Source organism: Heterocephalus glaber, unplaced genomic scaffold (genome assembly GCF_053883595.1).
Source record: "Heterocephalus glaber isolate CG9 unplaced genomic scaffold, H.glaber_assembly_v1.0 deba00001457, whole genome shotgun sequence".
Classification (NCBI taxonomy): Eukaryota; Metazoa; Chordata; class Mammalia; order Rodentia; family Bathyergidae; genus Heterocephalus; species Heterocephalus glaber.
This window is the reverse complement of record NW_028258305.1, coordinates 42,244,111-42,266,362: the sequence shown is the minus strand read 5'-3', so window position 1 is coordinate 42,266,362 and position 22,252 is coordinate 42,244,111. Positions and strand designations below refer to the sequence as shown.

The following is a 22,252-nucleotide window of genomic DNA, read 5'->3' as shown; positions in this document are numbered from 1 at the left end:
GATATTATGCAAATGCATGGAAATTAAACAATACTCTCTTGAATATTCAAAGGTCACAGAAGAAATCAAGGAAGAAATTAGTTTCTAGAACCAAACAATAATGCCAGGATCACATACAGAACCTATGAGACACAACGAAAGCAGCCCTAAGAAGGACGTTAATAGGTATAAATGCCCACATCAGAAAAACAGAGTGAACTCAAATAAATAGCCTAATGATGTATCTCAAGGTCCTAGAAAAAGAACAACCTAAATCCAAAGCTAGTACAAAGAAGGAAATTATAAAAATCAGAACAGAAATTAATGAAATTGAGACTAAAATACTAAAACTAATGCATTGAAGAGTTGGCTCTTCAAAAGAATAAACAAAATAGAGAAACCTTTAGCCAATCTTACTGGAAAAAAAAAAACCCAACCAGACCCAAATCGATGCAATTAGAAATGAAAACGTTGATAATCACAGTGGACACCACTGAAATCCAGATTATTAGTAACTATTTCACAAACCTGTTCTCCAATAAATTGGAGAATTCAGAAGGATAGATTCCTAGATACATATGAATTACCAAAACTGAACAAATAAGGTATATGAACCTTCAATGAAACTGAAGCAGTAATAAAACAAACAAACAAACAACCTATCAACTAAAAAAAGACCAGGAACCAATGAATTCACTGCTGAATTCTACAAAAACTTCAGGGAAGATCTAATACCAGTACTTCCCAAGTTCTTTAATGAATTGAAAGGGAAGGAGTACTCCCAAAGTAATTCCTGGAAGCTGGCATTACACTGATTCCAAAAGAAGAAAAGGACTTGACCAAAAAAGAATACTACATGGTAATCTCTTTAATGAACATAGATGGAAAAATCCTTATCAAGACACTGGCAAAGGGCTGGGGATTTTGCTCAGTGGTTCCACCGCCTGCCTTGCAAGCCCAAAGACCAGAGTTCGATCACCAGTACCAAAAAAAAAAAAAGGTACTGGCAAACAAAGTGCAACAAATCATCAAAAAGATCATACGTCATGATCAAGTAGAATTCACCCCAGGGGTGAAGGGATTGTTCAACATATACAAGTCAATGAATGTCATACATCACACAAATAGAAATAGGGGCAAAAACCACATGATCATCTTATGTAGAAAAAGCCTTTGATAGGGCCGGGGATTTAGCTCAGTGGTACCACTGTCTGCCTCACAAGCGCAAGGTCCCAAGTTCAATCCCTGGTACCAAAAAAAAAAAAAAAAGAAAATAAAAAGCCTTTGATAAATACAACATCCATTTATGATAAAATCCTGAAGAAAACAGTATAAAGAATGTTAAAAAAAAATGTTATCTCAATCTGATGGAAGCTACTTATGACAAAACAAGAGCCCACATCATATTAAATGGGGAAAAACTGAAAGTTTTCTCTCTAAATTCAGGAACAAGACAAGGACGTTTGTCATCACCACTTCTGTTCAAAACATTAGTCCTCAAAACATTAGCCACAGGAATCAGGCAAGAGAAAGAAATAGAAAGGATATGTATAGGAAAGGAAGAAATAAAATTATCATTATTTGCAGATGAGATGATCCTCTTTACATAAGGCCCAAAAATTCCACCAAAAAACTCCTAGTTAACTAAATTCAGCAATGTAGTAGGATAAAAAACAAAACACAAAAATCAGTAGTGTTCCCATATATTATAATGAACCCATTAAAAAAATTAGGAAAAGAATACCATCCACAGTAGCACCAAGAACAATTAAATACTTAGGAATTAACCTAACTAAGGAAGTGAAATACCTCTACAGAAAAATCTACAGTACTCTGAAAAAGGGGATTGAAGAGAACATCAGAAAATCAAAAGATATCCCTTGTTCCTGGGTAGGAAGACCCAATAAAGTAAAAATGACCATACTTCTAAAATTGATAATACAGATTTAATGCAATCCAGCATTCTTCACAGAACTGGAAAAAAATTTTAAATTTCATATGGAACAAGAAGAGACCTAAAATAGCAAAAGTAATTCTGGGTATCAAGAACAAAGCAAGAGGCATCTAATCCCGGACTTCAAGCTACACTACAAAGCAACTCAGATAAAAACAGCATATTACTGGCAAAAAACAAAAGTGGATCAATGGAACAGAATTGAGGATGCTTAGACAACTTCAACACTTAGTCAGCTAAGTGATCCTCGACAAAGAGTCCAAAAACTTATGTTGCAGAAACGACAGCCTGTGTAACAAATGATGCTGTGAAAACTGGCTATTTATGTGCAAAAGATTGACTCTAGCTCCATATCTCTCACCATGTACTAAACTAAAATCAAAATGGACCACATCTAAATATTAAAACAGGGCCGAGGATTTAGCTCAGTGGTTCCAGCACCTGCCTTGAAAGCACAAGGTCCCGAGTTCGATCCCTGGTACCAAAAAATTAAAACAGAAACAATCTGCTGGAAGATAAAATAGGAAAAACTCTTGGTCATATGCACAGGAAAGACTTTTTTAACAAAACCCCAACTGCACAAGAAATAACATCAAAAATCAACAAATGGGATTATATCAAATCAAGAAGCTTCTACACAGAAAAGGAAACAACCACAGAATGAAGAGATAACCTAAAGAATGAGAAAAAAAATTTTCCAGTTATTCCCTGGACAAAGGACTAATATCTAGAATATATAAAGATTTTTAAAAAATTAGACTCCTCAAAATAAAGGCTCAATCAAAAGATGGGGAATGAAATGAACAGACACTTATCAGAAGTACACATGGATGGCTGATGGATAACATGAAAAATGTTTACCATCGCAGGCCATTAGAGAAATGCAAATTAAAACAACACTGAGAACACCCCCCTCACCAAAAACAAAACACTGAGATTCTACCTTACTCCAAAAAGAATGGCTATCATCAAGAAATCAACCAATAACAAATTTTGGAGAAGTTGTGTTAGTAGGAGTGTAACCGAGTACAACCATTATGGAAATCACTGGAGATTCCTTAAAAAACTGAAACTAGAAATTCTCTTTGACCCAGCTATGCCCCCTCTAGGTATCTTTTTGAAAGAGTTAAAGACAGTACATTACAGTGATGCATGCATACCCGTATTTATAGCAGCACAAGTCTTAATAGCTAAATCTTGGAAGCAGAATATATGCTCTCAACAGATGAATAGATAAAAAATATGGTATTTATATATTCTCTCTGCCATAATGAAGTATACCTTGGATGCACCTTGAGACTATAATGTTAAGTGAAACAAATCAGACACACAAGCTTAAATATTGCATGGTTTCTCTTACATGAGAAACTCAAAATATAAATGTAGAGCACAATAAAAGATAAGAGGGGTTAGGGAGACAGATCTTCTGCAAATGGGAAGGGGACAAGAGATGGCGGGAGGGCAGAGAGGGGAGTATTAGGGGATGAAGATAAGAATTAAGATATGTACAAGTACCAACTCCCCATGAGCAATGTAATTACGTACTGCAGACTTTCTTACCTCATGCCATAGCGGGAAAAGCTGAGGCCAAAATTATCTGTACTCATAGTGCCACAGGCAGTTCCACAAGACTCTGAGCTGCTTGTGTATGCACAGGTCTTGGAAACTCTCCATGGCTAAGGTCCTGAGAACATGTCTCAGTCCTTGGAGTTTTGTTTCTCATTTTGGCAACTTCAAGGGGATGATGACTTCATACAGAATGAAAGATCACCAAAATGAACTTGTTACTTTTTTGAGACAAGATCTCCCTATGTAATTCAGGCTGGCCTTGAATTTACTATGTAGCCCAGGATGGCCTCAAACTCAGTGATCCCCCTGCTTCAGCTTCAGGAGTGCTGGGATTATAGGCTTGAGCCACCACACCCTGTTCAACCTGTTACTATTTAATCCCGTTTGTTCAAGGTTAGCTTTAAATTGACCTGAAAAAAAAGCAGAGTGGTAGCAAATCCCATTCTTGGACTACATGGTATTCCATACAATTTGAAAAAAATGACACAACTATTGGAAGCCCTACTGCTACCATTGCAGTATGTATCCATAACATTTACCCTCCTCTGTCAAAGAGGTCCCAGGTAGGGTGAGTGGAGGGTGTTTCTAAATGGTGTATCACTTTGAGCTGGCACATTCAGAGGGAGATGCTACTCTGGGAGACTGCTGGAAATAAATTCCTAGCAAGTGGTTGTAGCTGTAAAGTGCTTTTGTGGGGTACATGAAGAACAAGAAGGAGGGGAGCACTGGTGGTCAGCAAGTACATGTGTGGTGGCCCTGGATCGGCAGGGAGGGCAGACTGAGAAATGAGGCGATGAGCCTGTCAGGGAAGTGGGGAGAGAAGGGAGCAGGAAGGATAAATGTGTCTTTCCTTTCCCTCCAATTCAGTCTCTCACTCTACTACTTGTGTGAGGCATTACCAACATTTGCTTTTCTGCTACATTTTTATTTTGTTTTGTTTTGTTACTGGAGCTCAAACTCAGGACCTAGTGCTTGCAAGGCAGGCACAGTGCCCCTGAGCTAAATCCCTGGCACTTTTCTGCTACTTCTAAGAAAACTGCAGGATTATACTTCCTTACCCCCTTGAAGTTAAGCATGGTCATGTAACTTGCTGTGGCCAATGAAATGGAGTGGAAGTGACATGTGTGACTTCCTGATAGAAGCATTTAAAGGTTGGGCTTGATTTTCCATCCTGCTCTTCTCTGCTTTACCCATGTACTCATTCATGCAGAAGTGGCATAACATCAAAGAGAGAAACTTTACATGAATCAGGGAGACAAACCAAGCTAAACAAGAACAAAACCAAACCAACTGTTGTTACATTAAAGGCACTGAGATTTCTCTTGATCTTGATGTCCTATCCTGTGTTCTCCCCCACCTTCCATCAGTTTCTCCCATTCCCCTTTCTTGCTTTCCTCTCAATATCTATCTCCTTTCCTTCCCTGTCCCTGTATTCTATGATGCCACTGCTATCCTACCTGCAGTTCACAATTATCATGTTTTATATTCTCATTCTCAACCTAAAACATAGATACATTTGTTTTCATTTATAATGGTAATTTTTTTTTTGGTACTGGAGATTGAACTCGGGACCTGGCACTTTTGAGGCAGGTGCCAGAACCACTGAGCTAAATCCCTGGCCCTAAAATGGTAATTTTTTGAATTAAACATTTTTTATTTCTCTCTTGAATTTCAGTTTATCTGAGATAAACTAAAATTCATCTTTAGCTTATATAAAAACACATGCTTTGAAAATTGTATTATGTTACCTAAAAAAATGATATTGGCATTATGGACAGGTCCTCAATTTATTTTCTTATGTGGGCTAATGGCTATCAAGAAAAATAAAAGCATACATCAACCTTCCCTAAACATCATGCAATAACAGCCATGCAGTTCAGAAAACCCTCAGCTCCCCCTGGAGCAGCCCAAGCAGTTAACCACTTTAGGTGCAGTCGGTCTTTCAGCTGTCACCAGTAATTCTGTTAAGAAGGCTGTGGAGCCAGAGAGTCCTGAAGCCTATTCGAGATGGTGGGACATGTAAGGTTGTCCAAAGGACCACTCATTTTCATGCTCATTCATTCATGACATAGTATTTAGACCTGAGGTCACTCCCACCACTCTGAAAGTTGTTGTTTTTTTTTTTTTTTGGTACCGGGGATCGAACTGGGGTCCTTCGCTTGTGAGGCAGGCAGTGGAACCACTGAGCTAAATCCCCGGCCCATCTGAAAGTTGTTTTAAGCAATTCAAAGTCACTGCCGACACAAAGCAGCAGAAAATAAAAGAGCAGGGAAATGCAAAGGTAGCCTAGCTAATCATGCGTATTTAAATAAGCACAACAGATGTGAACTTAAAAAAAAATTCAACCAGGTCTGGTTTCAAGTAAAAACATGCTCCACTAGGTAAACAGGATCATGGAGGGAACTCCTGAGGGTTTTACACACAACCAGCTCCTCAGAGATGATGTGGTGCGGGGAAGAGAGGGCAAGGAATGTTAACATTCACATGGGGAACAGAACAGCATGCAAAAGGAGCAAAGGTCTAGTGGAGAATTCTGAAGTCCACTTACTGCCTGCTTTTGTTCTTCCTCCTAGAAGTGTTGAAGATGAAAAAAGGGTGAGGAGAAAAGGAGAGAAATTAATGCCCGTCACCGCAAACATTGGGAAGAAATGTTAGGAGAAACAAGGCAAACAGGCTAGGGCCATGTGTCCTGAACTGAGAAGACCCTATCGACCAGACTAACAAAATGCCAGGCGTCTGACTCAATCAGTTAATTCAATGTACTAATTTCTAGAGTTGAAAGAAAAAAGGAAAGAAAAAAAACAAACCAAAATACAATAAGAACCTTAGAAAGCATCTGGTAGGACTTCCTCATTTACAGATGAAAGAGGTCTTGAGAGGCTGGCTTACCTAAGGTCAGCAACTATTTAAGGTAAACTGAAAGAGGAAGTTCAACCATGGCCTCTTCATCATTCACAGTATCCTTAAGTGTTTGGAGACAAGCACTAGGCCAGTGGTCCTCAAGGTGTGGAGCACAGACCTGCATCAGTATCACTTGGGAGCTCATCAGAGATGCAAATTGCGGGCCCCACCCCAGACTGGCTGACTGGAAGCTCCAGGGGTAGGACACAGCAATGTGTTCCTAGAGTGCTTTCAGCCCTGGTTTGAGAACCATTGCTCTAAATTCCAACTAGCAGTTCCACCTGATCACAGGTTCTTTTCTTCTTTCCTAGTCCCCTCTCTCCACTAAACATGTTGACACTGCATCCCCTCCACTTGCTTACAGGCTGTTTTGTCTTTTGATTTGGAGATGCACATACATACCCTCTTCCCCCAGGAAGTTGGAGGCTGCTTCAGGACCCTGTAAAGCCTTTCAAAAAAGATCTCTTGGGCTGGGGATTTAGCTCAGTGGTTTCGTTGCCTGCTGCACAAGTGCAAGGAACCAAGTTCGATCCCCGGTACCAAAAAAAAAAAAAGAACTCTTAACCTGTTTTTCATTAATTTACCACAAGTTTATTTAGCAGTTCTTGTGCATAACACTGAAACTAAGGTAACTTCTGTCTTTTAGAACTTTATAGTGATGAATATAGTGATAGCAGAGCAGGCACTTGCTAACTACAGCTGAATGACCAGATGAATGCACCATCAGACACTGTAGAAAGAAGAAAAAAAAAAAGGAAATAAACACTTTTGAGTTTTTCTCTCTCCTTCGCCCTTTGCTTCTTAGCTACTCTGTCTTTTAATAAATCTTGTTGCTTCCTCTTTCTGTGCCTCATCATGGGTCACTGGGCATGGAGCCTCTGCTCTTTACTCCAGTATATAAGACATAAAGCGACTGCAGTGGTTCTACTTGAACTACATCTGTGTGAACAGGCAGTCTTCACTGACCACAGGTCTATGGAGTCTTAAGAAGGATACGTGCTCTTGCTCTCTCAGGGTCTGTGGGTCTGGGTGTTAAGGCAGAGTGATTTCAGTAAAGCAAAGGAACTGTAAAAGGGAGAGGGTAAGCAAAATCTTGGAGAAAACAATTTTTATTCCTGCAAGGAAAGACATGGACTAGAAATTAAATGAACACAAAAATCCCACAGGGAGACTCTGGCTGTGCCCAGAAAGCTGCTCTTCACAATGAGTGCCTGACCAAATCCAACCTCCAGGAGCTCAGGCTGAGGGCCCTGAGCACCAGCTCAGCCTGAAGAAGGAGTTAGAAGCTTTCTGCCTTTGCACCTGGCAAGCATGGCTGGGCTCTCATCAGGAAGTGTTCTCCTTTCCCAGCTAGAATTCCCTCTAGGGTAGGACACTGCTTATGTTCAATAGGCAAGGGAAACATCCATAGGAGATGATTAAACAATTTTAAAATGTGCTTTTATTGCTGGCACTAGGTGCTGAAATGGAAACTGAGTTGGTAGGGAAGTGATGGAACAATCTTCACAGGCTGAAATCCTGAGGTCAAAAGACCAGTATGTATACAATTTCTTAGAACTCTTTCTAAAACATCTCCCTGTTTTCACTGTTTCCCCCCAGCTTTGGTACTAGAGATAACATTGCTTTAGTTTACAGAATAGGGAAATTTGAGAAAGCAATGTTTCTGCTTGCATTCAGTGACTCTGTTATATAAGTTTGTCCAAAGACATGAAATCATTATGATCTGCAGTGCACACACTTGTCAGTTAGGATGGAATGGTGGACAGGCCAGCATTCTCAGGACTCAGAGGCCTCCCCTGTCAATGGTGGTGGGAGAAGGTGGGCTTTGACAAAGTGTTACCTAGGACGGTGTTGTATAACTTAGACTCACAAAGTTATTTAGATAAGGCCTTAAAGGCCTAAAGCTCTGTCAACACAGTAAACAGGTCAGATATAAGGTTTTAGAATCTTTCTGTTATCAATTAATCAACCGGGATCAATAAACATTGATGACAAGGGGCAGTGCCAACTTGATTTAAGGGAGTCATAATACCTTCATTATAAAGTGGAAATCTAGACGTGTTTATGTCATCTGAAAACACAATACCTTCCAAATGGAGGCAGTCTGGCCAGGTAACAGCATAGCTACTGTAGTCATCTATATAAAAATTTACATTTTAACTGGTTAAACAATTGCAAATAAGGCTGAAATTCAAAACTGCAGAAATCAGCTGGTAAGTGTATTTCAAAAGCAATATGAGAAAAATGAAGTAGAAAAATGTTGGGAGCATGAGTTAGAAACCAAAATACCAACACATAACCATTTTATATCAAGTAAATGGGAGGCAGAGGTTATCTTTAAACTCATTAATCAGGAGAAAAAGATAAGGAAAAGATATGAACAGATATATGGGTACCTGAGTATCAGTTTACATTTTATCACTAAAAGAAAAAAAACAAATGAGAAGAAAGTCCCTGATAATCCTTGGTTATAGAAATTGAGTTCACTCACTCACCACTGCTCACCAAACACCTAACATGACACTTGGGAACACAACACATTTTTATTATATAAACATACAATTAGTTTTTTTGGCCTTTTTCCAGAAAATGGGAGACTTTGTTGAATGAATTACTACATAATGGTCTCACTTTAATATACTTAAATTATTGGTTTTCAGATACAAAGAGAGAGTGCACAATATTTTCCTGAAGTGGTGGAATGAAAGAACCCCTTGTGAAATGGAAATTTACTATTGATGTATTTTAATTTATGAGCCTCTTAGAGCATGTGGCTTGATTGTCCATCTGACGAACTGCTTACAGCTGTTTTATGAGCAAATTAAATGCTAGCAGACTGAACATCAGTGAAGAAAGGACAGTCCTTTGAAATTAAAATTAGGGTTCTAAAGTGTACTTTCATTATGGTTTGGTGAATTTCTTTTAATAGTAGGAAACCATCTTTGAGATTTTAATAGAAGTCACTGATTTCTATATGAGCTTTTAGGTATGTATGTAATACACAAATTAAGACTGTGCTGTAATTCTTTTAGGAAGCTGGACACCACATGCATCATATTTTCAACTGTGAATTGAATTCAGTAGCTACAAAATACAACATTTCTAGGTTTGTGTTTGGAACTTGCTCCTTCCAGTCTGGATGGCCTCAGCCTATTCAGCTAGATAAATGAAAAGGGACTTAAGAACCTGGCAGGGGTCCTATGAAATGGGGTGGCAGGATCTTGGTTATTTTGCTGAAATTATATGATAAGAGCTAGAAATGTAAAGAAAGTTAGGGTTCAGGGTCAGTGTTCCAGCTACTAACTCATTCTTCTTAGCCCATGAATACAGGTCAGTGTCACATATGCCAAGGTCACAGTGGTTATGCCTGTGGCTCAGAGGCGGTAGCTCTAAGGAAGACCAAGGACAACTGAACAGAAGGGAAAGTACACCATGTTAATTAGGTGAAATTCACTCTTGACTTCCCTTTAGTTTCAGAAACCTTTTATCTACAAGGTAAAACAAAATCACACTGGTATACCTTCCTATCTATGTGTGGTTATGTTTGAGAGCATCTTTCTGAAAGGGAGGTTGAAAAGGGACAGGATGAGGCATCCCTTATTATCCCCTGTCCCACTCCACTCAGAGGACTTTCAGTGCCCCACATGGTCTAGGAATTACACAGGCCAGGATACATCAATATGCACTGCAGTTGTTTTCAGTGGGTGAGTCGCTTAGCTGTGTATCTGACAACTATTAGAGGGATAGAGACCAGGTGTTTTGATAAGGTTTTCTTTCAATCACACTCATTTAGACAAAAAACATTTCTGAGGGGAAATCCTAACAAGGTTAGTGTAGAAAAATGCCCATGCAGAACAACTCAAATACCCAGGACCAAGCTAGGAAAACAAAAACAAAAACTCAGCTCAAAAGCAGAAGAAGCTATTGTCTTGAGGAAGTCAGTTAAAAGCACAAATGCAATATTTGTCCAAGTTGTCAGAACCCTCCAGCTTCATTACCAAGGGATTACTTTAAAAATAGGCTGAAACGAAGTTTCCAAGATGCTACTTTCTTGGGTTCCCATTCCTAGTTACGACTTTTGACACCTTGGGTCTAGATGATTGCATGAGTCTCTTATTATACTTTATTTTTTTTGGTACCGGAGGTCGAATCTTATTATACTTTAGTTTCTCCCCTTTTTAACTTGTAGCAAGTATTCTCCTAAACTTACTTTTTTTTTTTTGGTATCGGGGATCAAACTCAGGTCCTTGTGCTTGTGAGGCAGCCAGCGGAACCACTGAGCTAAATCCCCAGCTCTAAACTTACTTTTTGTTGATGTTATTGAGACAGTCTCATTATGTAGAGACTGACCTTGAATTCACTACGTAGCCCAGGCTGGCCTCGAACTCATGATGATCTGCCTGCCTCTGCCTCCCAAGTGCTGGGATTACAGGTGTGCACCACTACACCCAGCTTCTAAACTTGTATTTTAAAACCTTCAATGACTCCCCTTCATCATAGCACTTAGTTCACTCCCTTTGGCCAAGCTTTTGAGGCCCTCCACATGTGATTTTTGCTCTGGCTGCTAAGTCAGTATCTTGCTACAAAATGCAGTGCATTCACAGCACTGACAGGCAGGTCCTTGGAAATCCACAGCATGATGCCAGGTGTCCTGCACCCTATAAGTAGGAAACTATTTCTATTTAGTGCCAATAAATTGTCTAGGTGAGGTCGTTTTAATGCCAACCATGCCTTTCTCTACTCTAGGATAAGGGACTCTAATATGCCCTTTAACAAACAAAAAAACCTGAATTATCTTGGATTTATTTATTTTTTTGGTACTGGGGATCTAACTCAGGATCTTGTACTTATGAGGCAGGTGGAGTGCCACTGAGCTAAATCCCCGGCTCTTATCTTGGATTTATTCAGGTCCCAATATTCTAAACCTACAGCTAATAAGTTATTTTATTCCCAGTAAGGTTATTATTTAGAATTGGTTTGTGTGATGGTTATTTTATGTGTCAACCTGAATGGGTTGAGATATTCAGGTCAATAGTTATTTCTCGGTGTCGGTGAAGGTGTTTCCAGAAGAGACTGGCATTTGAATCAATAATCAAGAGGGCCAGGGATTTAGCTCAGTGGCACTGTGCCTGCCTCGCAAGCACAAAGTCCTGAGTTCGATTTCTGGTAACCCCCCCCAACCCCCCCCCCAAACCCAGGTCAATCAGTAACCAAAAGAAGATCCACTTAGGTTAATGTAGGCAGGCACCACCAATCCATTGAGGAACTGAACAGAACAAAAAGGCACAGGAAAGGTAAATGTTCTCCCTTTTGGAGCTGGACATTTGCCTCCGCCTGCCTAGATGTTGAAGTTCCAGGCTTATTCTACTGACTCCCTTTACCCACTCTCTGGACCGCAGGCCATACCATCAGCTCTCTGGTCGGCAGGCCTTCAGTCCATACTGGATTACAGCCCTGGCTTTCCTGGGTCTCCAGCTAGCAGAGAGTACATCATGGGAGTTCTCTGCTTCTGTAACTGAACAAGCCCACTCTCATAATCATTTCTCTTTTCTATATCTACATATATCCTGTTGGTTCTGTATCTCTGTAAACATTCTAGTTCAGCTTGCCTCTGGTACACCTATTAAAATAGGGCACTTGATGTTTGTGAAGTATTTGGAGGGAATATCTGAAAACTTAAACCTTGAGTAGTTGAGAAATACTATTCATTTATACCTAGCTAATACCCTGTACATAAGTATCCTTATTTATAAAAGCAACTACTCAAGAACATTACCTTATTTCCATTTACTAATTTTTCTATAATCAGGCTTTATACTAATTTCAGTAACTTTTATACCTAATTAGGCCACATTTATAGAGGTTTAGAGGTTTACCTGAAAACTGGTTCAAGGCCTGACAGCCAAAGATTTAGACCCAGGCAGCGGCAGAGGCTGTGGTGGGAGGAGGCCAGAAAGGCCCTGGCTATTACCTTCAGTAGCTTCATCAGCCCCTCCAGCTGGACCATCAGTTCCCGCCTGCTCTCCTGCAAAGCAGACATCCTCTGCTCCAGCTCATCTTTCCTCTGCCTGCACAAGATGAAGAACTCATTAGAAAAGAAATTTTGGTGTGTTATGCCAGATGGGTATTGGCAGTTGCTGGATTCATATCACAAAAATACCTCGGTTCACAAAAGCTTCTGTTTGCAAACAATTGGGTTTGGAAAGTATTTGGCAAAATTTTGCTTCCATTTGCAAACTCTACATCAGGTGACAAACAGGACCATGTCCACAGCCATCTTCCCCACAGAAACACAAATGCAGCCATCTTCATCAAAATCGTAAAACAAATTAAGTTTGTAAACTGAAGTGCCATTGTATATGATTCATAAGGTTATTGAATACCTACAAATAATCTTGCTGTTTATGTATCTTTTCTTTCTTTTTTTTTTTTTGGTACTGGGGATCAAACTCGGGTCCTTCTGCTTGGGAGGCAGGCAGCAGAACCACTGAGCTAAATCCCTGGCCCTATGTATCTTTTGATAAACAGAAGTTAGCATGTTTTAAAATTTATTTTTATTAGTATATGTTTGCAGCACATAATCCTTAGATTCTGTGTGTGGGAGTTAGTAGATGTATATAATACATCTCAATTCCTTTTTTTAACCAGTTTTCCCTGCTCCCTCCCAAAACTTAGTATTAACGTGGAAGATTTACCAACTGCACAGTCAAAATTCTGAGAAATTATTTTCTATTCCAAAATCATAAAGGAATTGTGAGTTTTCTTGTAGAAGTTTTAAACTTTTGTCTTCATGTTTCAATGGTTTGGTGTTGGTTTTTGTGTGAGGTAGAAGGCCAGCATATTTGCCTATATGCACAGACAACTACTCCAGCATATTTATTAAACGTCTCTCTCCCCTTTCCTCATGATATAGAAGCTCCTTTTGAAATTAACTGCTTTCTGAATTCTCAAGCTTTAGATACCCCTTTAGGCTTGGATTATATTTCTATTTCTTGTTGTCTTACATGACATCCCTGGACTCAGCCCTGTACCCACTAAATCTATGAGATTTTTCAGATCCTTCCAACTTAACCGAGCACCTCAGGCAACTTCAGTTCCAGCAACAGTTAAAGAGTCCCGTATGACAGTTTTTGGTTTTTTAGATATGAAAACAGTCATGAGTGCCTGAGCTGAGCTAGGGAAAGAAATTGTGTATCTTATGTTGACAGCTCAGTTACCCTCTGCCTGAATCACATGTTTTCTCCATCCTTCCTAGTATAACACCAAATACACTAACATCCCAAATGTGAGACAATAAACCACAGAGCAGCCAAAATTTCAACTCAACTAAATTTAGAAACTAAAATGAATTTTTAGGAGAATGGGAAGCTCCATATCTCTACTGATCTTCACCTGCATAGTTTAAATTCTTTGACTCACTTACTGATGAATCTAAACATTAGGATACCTATGGAAAAAGCAATGATCTTCATTTTCTTTTTTTGGGTACTGGGGATCAAACTCAGGACCTTGTGCTTGCGAAGCATGCATGGTGCCACTGAGCTAAATCCCCAGCCCAAAAATCTCCATTTTCTAGGACAGGAGGGGTGAATCTATAGCATGAAATACTTCAGCCAGCTGTTTGTTATCATTGAAAGCTCTAAATGGTTTGCCATCACTGATCTAGGAAAAGAAATCCTGAGTGGGGCAAAATGACTGAGTGGGGCAGATGACCTAAGCCAAAGTAAGAGAGAAAGAGGGAAAAAAAAAAAGAGTAGTCAGCTATGCAGAATCCCAGATGATAGCTCATTACAGATCAACTGTGGGATGTCAAACTGTCAAATACTACAACCCCAAGAACCACCATTTGGGAATCCAGAGTTCTAGTTTCCACAATGTCTTTACTTACAGAAGAGTATAGACACAACATTCAAAGGTGGACAAGGCCGTAAAAACATCAGATTATTCATGTCATGCTCTTCCGGGAAGATGTCCCCATTCCCTTCCAAACACCATCAAATTGGGAGCTGACATTGCTCTCCACTCCCACAATGACTCTCTGTCCTTAGTCTTCTTCGTTAGTTTGAGACAGGGTCTTGCTATGTAGTTCAGGCTGGCCTTGAAACTATGTAGGTTGGTGATTCTTCTTTCTTGCCTCAGCCTCCTGAGTGCTGGGGTTACAATGTGTGCCATTATACCTAGCTGTTCTAGTTTCTTGATCCCCGAGACATTATATTTGTGTGGAAGTGGGAAAGTAGAACAATCATGGTGTGATTCCACCTTGGGTTCATGTCTCACAGGTAGTGCATAGTACACATGCTTCTTGGTGGATCCTGCTCTGACAGTGAAGTGCCAGGAGAACAAACTCATAGGAAATGGAAAGTATTATTCCTGACAAGAGTCTCTGGAGTCAGATTACATACTTACAACAAAACAGGAATGGCAGCACAATGTCATCTTAAACCAATGACAGAAGGTCAAACACTGGCCCACTTGCCCTCTTGCCCTGGGATCTGAGGAAGACTTGTATTTATTTATCTCTGTACAAAGGCTTAAATTCTCAAGGTGACTAATGATGGAACTCAGCAGTATGTTCTAACAGGACTGGTTATAGACAAGCAGATTCTATCTGACTAGTTTGGCTTCCTGAGCTATAAATTCCCACTGTAAATTATAGAAGTGTGGTATCACTGCTTACCTCAGTAACCGTAGCTCTGCCAGCAATGTGGGGTTCTGCTGGGCCTTCTCAGGAGTGGGCTGGGAGGCCTGCTCATGCTCCAGGCGGAGGCGCTGGATTTCCTGCAGGATCTCTCTATTGGTCACAAAAGAAAGATGGCTGCTTACACTTCCCAGCTCCTTCTCTCCTATTACAGAATTTTACCCTCAAAGTGGCTCCTGTACCAATCTCACGGACTGCTTCCAAAGGACCAAGATGTGGAAGGGACACTTTCTAAACAGCACCTCACCTGACATTTCCTCAATAAATAATCCTTTCTTGTAGAAAAACTTGAAAACACTCTTCTCAAGAACTTGAAAAATCTCCAGGAAAGGAAAACGACAACCTGAATGCTTTATTTACTCTGTTCCTCTCTGGAGGAAAGGAAAAGAGAACTTGTAGCCTCTAATGCAGGTCCAAAGCCAACTTTGTGAGGCTTTCCCTGTGTTCCTCCCTTCCCTGATCCCGGACAACTGACCAAAGGCCAGGTGCCATTTCCCCTCCTACATGTTATACAAGGTCTCCATGCCTTTAAATGGTTTTCTAAACGAGAGGCTAGTCACTTATAGTATAGTGGGCAAGGACAAGATTACTACACAGAACAAAACACTGTTAGAAGTAGTGGAAAAAGGAATCCCAAGTGGCCAGGGATTTAGCTTAGTGGCACCGTGCTTTCCTTGCAAGTGCAAGGTCCTGAGTTCAATCCCTGGGACCAAAAAAAAAAAAAAGGAATCCTAAAATGGAACACACTGGTGGGAGTGGGGTCTGGGAAAAAGAATCTACCCGGGGCAGAAGAGCAGCACTCTGGGTGATGAGAATTAACAGTATGCACCACTTAAGAGTCCAGGGCATTTCTTGGACTTGCAGGCTCTTCCTGTGTGGTGAAAAGTCATCTACCTTTGAGAAAAACAAGAAACAGATACTCAAGAAAATTCTGGACTTGAAAAATGGGCTCAACTTCTGCCTTACCTGTTCTTGTTTTCCAGTTCTGCAATGAGCTGTCTCTGCTGTTTGTTGGCATCAAAGTTAAAGCTCACGTCAGTGGGAGGACGAGTCTAAAGTGGGGAGAGAGTTGTTTTCTGATTTAAACATATCCAAAGTCTGAGACTGGTGAGCTTTGAGATGTAATTTACATACTATAAAATCCATCCATTTTAGTGTACAACTCAATGAGTCTTAGTAAATTTAAACAGTTGTGCAGCCACCCACCACTGTCCAGTTTTAGAATATTTTCCATCACCACAAAATATTCCCCCATACTCGCTTACTGTCAACTGCCACTCCCACTCAGCAACTGCTGACAAGGTTTCAGTTAGTTTGCCTTCTCTAGAAACTTCATAGAAATGGAATCATACAACATGGAGGTTTTGTATTTGACTTCCACTTACCATGGGGTGTTTTGAGGCTCATCCATGAAAGGAGTAGATTCTTTTTATTCTTTTTGTTGCTGATTAGTATTTCAGTGTTTCCAGCTTTGGGCCATTACAAATGAAGTTGTTATGAACTTTTATCTCTCATCTTTGTGTCAATGTTTTCATTTCTCTTGGATAAATATATTGGCATGGGATTGCTGAGTTATATGGTAATGATGAATTTAAAAACATTTGAGGAATTGGCAAACTTCCAGTGTTTGTACCATCTTACAGTGCCACCAACAATGAATGAAAGTTCCAATTCTGCACCCTCACCAACACTTGTTATTATAGTCTGGTTTTAACCATCCCAGTGGGCCGGATATTCCTAATGGTGAGTTTTAAAAGACTGTATAATTTACATACCATAAAATCTACTCTTTTGAAGTATGGAATATGTGGGTTTTAGTGTAATTATGAAGCTGTAAAATCATCAGCAATTCCAGAATATCTTCATTATCCCCAAAAGAAACCCCACATTCATTAGTAGTCATTCTCCAACTCTCTATCCCCTGACATCCACCATCTATGGATTTACCTATTCTGTGTATTTCATATAAATGCAATCACACAAAATGTGGTCTTTTATGTTTGGCTTCTTTCACTTTGGAAAAGATTTTCATCTATGCTGTACCATGTATCAATATTTCATTCCTTTTTATTGCTGAATAATATTCCATAATATAGATATGCCACATTATATTTATTCAATAGCTGATAGACATTAGGGGATTTCCATCTATTTTGGATAACGCTGCTATGAACATTTGTATAGAGATAAGTTTGTTTTGAGGCAGGGTCTTGCTATGTATTCCAGACTGACCTCAAACTTTTGGCGATCCTCCTGCCTTAGCTTCCCCAGAGCTGAGATTATAGGCATGCACCACCATGCCTGGCTAGAGATAGATTTTTATTTCTCCTGAGTTTGGAGTGGAGTTGCCGGATCATATGGCAACTGCCTCTTGAGAAACTGCCTGCTTTCCAAAGTGGCTGCACTATTTTACCTTCCCATCAGCAATATATGAAGGACTGACTTTTCCTATACTCTTTTTTTTTCTTCTCCCCATTAAGTTTATTGGTACATTTTAGGTATAAAATACAGTTACAATCATCATTGGGATCTTGTGCCATTACATGAGTATCTTGGTTATTTTTTCCCCTTCTCCTGCCCTCCCTTCACCCCCTCTACTCTTCCCTTCCCATATTCTTGCTAACACTTGTACTGTTCATCTTTGATTATAGCACAGTGATGGTGGCCCTTTCAGAACTTTCAATAAGAAACAGTTGTCTGCAGCACGTGTGCCATGGGTTCGCCACCACTGTCCTAGTGGGTGTGAAGTGGTATCTTCTGGATTCATTTTATATTTCCTTAATATAAATATTCTTTTTTTTTGTACCAGGGATCAAACTCGGGACCTTGCACTTTTGAGGCAGGCGCCAGAACCACTGAGCCAAATCCCTGACCCATAAATATGCTGCTTATTGGCCACTTGTGTATCTTCCTGGGAGAAAGCATGTGGATGTGATTTGCACATCCACTGATGTTTCTGATCCTTGTTTAAGAATACTGTAGCTAGGCAGCCTAGGCAACTTAGTGCAACCTTGTCTCAAAATATCAAAAAAGAGCTGAGGATATAGCTTACTGCGAAGCACTTGGGTTCAATCCCTGTACCACTAAGGGAAACAGAGAGAAAATATGATGGGAAAAGGGATGACAACATGGTTTCCCTTTTATTGAGCAACCAGAACGGAAACATCTACGAGGCTCGGTGATGACTGTGCTTCACTCTGCACATTCTTGGTTCTGCCTGAAACAACCTACTGAAACAGAAACCTTATTTACTGCCTAGAGCCTGAAGACTCAATAAATAACTCTTTTCATATGGTGTTTTCTAAATAAACAAGGTAAAACAGCATAGCAAATCTAGGTGGGAGGATTTCTACCAGATTACCAAATATTTTTCTTTTTTCAAAGAAAAAACAAGTTGATTTTCTTTCTCCAAAGAAGCTGGGGCCAGCAGCCAGTGGAGCAAATTTTCTGTATTGTATTCAGAAACTTATGAGAGCCTGAGCTGAGCCTCAGAAAAAGGGCTTGAGACTGACTATGGCTATGAATAATAGGTTTGTAATTTCTAAAAACTGGAGTAAAAAGTCTGTCTACAGACTGGGAATATGGAGATTGTGGAAGAGGAATGATCTCTGAAAGGAACTGTCTCATGTGACAAACAAAAGCTCTAGTATTTCACTGGAAATGTAAGGAATCTTTCCAGTTTTGAGTGTTGGCAAAGCCAAGGCATCTTCCATAGCAGAGGTTAGTGCAGGATCAAGAGTCATTGTCAACAGAGAGTCCCAAGGAGGTAAGATTCTTTATATTTGAGTAACAGTGCTTCCAGGAGCCAAAGAAGCAGGCAGCGGTGAGGAAATGGACAGACCAACAGGGAGAACTCTCACACCTGGTGTCTACCGAAGCCTTATTTCACTCAAACAAATTTCTTTTTCTTTTTTCTTTTTGTGCCGGGGATCGAACTCGGGTCCTTGCACTTGTGAAGCAGGTGGCAGAACCACTGAGCTAAATCCCCAGCCTCACTCAAACAAATTTTAAGTACAGCCAGGTTACTATGATGTATCTCTGAATGCTTCACGTATTGAGATTTAATTCCCACTGTGAAATATTAAAGCGGGTTGTAACTATGGTGTCCAGAGGTGGGACCTTGAGGAGGTGATTAATATTGGCTTCTGGTTACGAGGGTTGAGCCTGGTTACTTAATTCTAGGGTAGAGATCATGTGTCCTTGTCTCTTGTTGTGTGATGCCTGCACTGCTTCAGGACACTCTCAGCAAAGTCATCACCAGATGTAGCCCTTAGACTGTGGACCTCCAAACCTGTGAGCCAATAAACCTCTTCCGTATGAAGTTAGCTTGCCTTACGTATTTCATTATAGTAATGAAAAATGGACTAATACACAAGTGTACGAAAAAAAGAGAAACGCAGAATTTTATTTACTCACCACCTTAAACATCATGGGCTAGGCCTCCCTTCCTAAAATGCTAGGACACTGAAGGGAGTAACACAGAAATGGAATTTTAAGATATTGTACTTTGCCCTGAAGAGATGTGAGATGATTTCTTTCAATTTTTGGTTTTGGCTTCAGCAATCCACAGTGCTTAGCCACAGATGATCTTGCTTTTGACCTTCCCTTTTCCTTTACATTTTAAAAATTTTATTGGTACATTTTAGGTACACACTGATCACATTCATCATAGGGAATTTGTACTTGTACATGATATAACTTGCTGCTTCTTTTTCTCTCCATTTCCCCTCCCCTCCCTTCAATCCCTCTTCTCTTCCTTATTTACAAAAGCTTGGTTTCCATTTTTTCCTTCTATTCTTTTTTTTCTTGTCCTTTCTTTCCTTTCCTTCTCCCCCCCACCAATTTCTTTCAAAAATCTAAGAGTTGGTTGTCTTAGTTACTTTTCTCATTGCTGAGACAAAATACCTGACACCCAAAGTTATAGGCGAAAAGGTTTATTTGGCTCACAGTTTGTAGAGGTTTCGGTCCACAGTCGGCTGGCTCCAAGGCAGCGTGGCACGGCAGAGGAAAAACAGTCCATGGCAAGCAGGCAGACGAGAGCACATTAGCCCTCTTTCTGTTTCCTACATTTTATATAGGCTACCCACGCTAGGGTGAGTGAAGCATGAACACCCTTAGTTCTAGCCAGAACTATGCCAAGCCAATCAGTGGACTGATTTAGTAATCACACACCCTTGATCCCAGGACCACACACTCTTGGTCCAGTCCCCTCTGAAAAGCCCCCCAAACCCCTGAAGATTGCATGAGGTTTGGGGGGGGGGATCTAGACACAAACCATAACATTTATACATCCACTTATTCATTTACTGGGCTCCTACTGTATGACAGGCACTGTTCCAGCCCTGGGGATGCTCTGGTGAGTGAGGCAGTCTTCACCTACTGGAGCTTACAGGACATTGGGAGAGATCAGAAACCAAGAAGTAAGCATTCATTCATGTCAGCAGTGATGCATGTGATGAATAAATACACAGTAATGAAACAGAGTGGACTGGGACAGAAGACTCTTTTCAATGAGGAGTTTCTGACAGGTCTCTCAGAGATCACTGAAAAGAGGAAGCAAACCAAAAGCTGAGGGAAGAGCATGCAGGGTGGAAAGAAGGGCAAGTGCAAAGGCCTGCCGCTGGCCCCGCTGCAGGGCAGCAGTAATGCAGTAGGTGATGGAGATGGAAGGGACAGGCTGGGGGGAGCCTATATCATGCAGGGCTTCTGAGTTATGGGGCTGCAGGGGGTTCCTGTTTCATTCTGAATGTGGTGTGAAGCCACTGCAGGATTTTGGGCACAAAAATATGAAATCTGATTATATATATTTAAAAAATTCTTCTAGGCTAAGAATGTTGCTCAATGGCAGAGTGCTTGTCTAACAAGCCTCAGGCCCTGGGGTCAATCTTCAGCACCACAAAAACAACAACAAAAAACCTCTCAAGTTACATTATAAAAACACTGCTCTACATAAATGCCTAATTTAATAAATGAGGAAGAATAAATTTCCCATGTAGAAGAATTTCCAAGTAATGTATGTATGTATGTATTCTACCTTTAACAAGATGGAGCCTAATTCCCCATTTCTGCATGGTCTGCATGAACTGGTTTCCTTCCAGAGTATAGTGTGGAAAGGGGGCAAAGGGTAACCTTATGTTGGAGAAACCTGAGAAACACTATTTTACCCAGGTGATCAAGGTCAACATCAATAGTGACAAACCATGTCCTGCTATGATGTGGTGAAATGGCATTTTACTTCTTCCTCCCCACAACCATAACCCCATTCTAATTGAAGAAAAACATCAGACCCTTTATTCCCAATTAAAAGCTATGTCTAACACTCTTCAGAACTGTCAAGACCATCAAAAATAAGGAAAGTCAGAGAAACTCGTAGCTAAGAGAAATCTAGGGTTTGGGGATACAATTTAGTGTTGTGCTTAGCAAGTGTGAAACCCCTGGATTCCACTCCCAGCACACCCTCAAAGGCTGTTAGTGTATCAGTATTGTCTCATTAGCTTCGACATGTTCATGATTGGGGACACTAGATATGGAATACAGTGAACTCTGTACCATCTTTGGAATTTTCCTGTACAGCAAAAATAGTTCTAAAGTTTATGAAAATAGGTAAGTATATAATACTGCTTTGGGATCTAAGTGGATATTTACTATAGTGGGATAGGAATGGGAATAGTGTGACTAATTAGGAGTCCTAGCTTTGCTATTTACTGGCCAAATGACTGTGTTATTTACTACACTTTCATTTTCTTGTCTGTAAAGTGGGAATATTTACTGAAAGTGATGTGGTAAGGTTTTAACATAATATAGGAAGTAGCTCTATAAATGCTATTACAACTCAGTTTTACTTTAAAAACTTACTATATACTTTCTATGCACAAATCTAACAAGTAGAAGAGCCAGAACTACAATTATCTGAAAGTCAAATAAGCACTGTGATGCTTACAAGGAAGGCTTACAGCTCTGGGGCATAGTGAAATCCTGGTACCTCTGTAGTCAAGGCAATATGTTCATGCCACTAAAACTCGAGGAAGCTTCCAGGGCCAGGGAAAGATTCAGGGCCTGGAGCACTTGGAGCAGGTAAGGCCCAGAAAAATCCACAGCCCCCTAAGTGACCTCCACTTGGCAAACACAGTAACACCATAACAGGTCCTGTC

At 40.3% G+C, this 22,252-nt stretch overlaps 1 protein-coding gene across 17 annotated transcripts in view; it reads right to left on the bottom strand.

Moving 5' to 3' along the window:
- The window catches only part of Dtnb (dystrobrevin beta), a 334,007-nt gene that overhangs the window by 24,773 nt on the left and 286,982 nt on the right, over nucleotides 1-22,252 (bottom strand). For 16 of the 17 annotated variants that reach the window (XM_087216210.1, XM_087216215.1, XM_087216216.1 and 13 more), the window contains 4 exons: nucleotides 16,068-16,153; nucleotides 15,081-15,194; nucleotides 12,375-12,471; nucleotides 6,051-6,071 (listed from right to left, as the gene is read on the bottom strand). In XM_087216210.1, the coding sequence (XP_087072336.1) occupies nucleotides 6,051-6,071; nucleotides 12,375-12,471; nucleotides 15,081-15,194; nucleotides 16,068-16,153 (318 nt within the window). The remainder of the gene's footprint in view (nucleotides 1-6,050; nucleotides 6,072-12,374; nucleotides 12,472-15,080; nucleotides 15,195-16,067; nucleotides 16,154-22,252) is intronic. The other variant, XM_087216219.1, reaches the window with a different exon arrangement.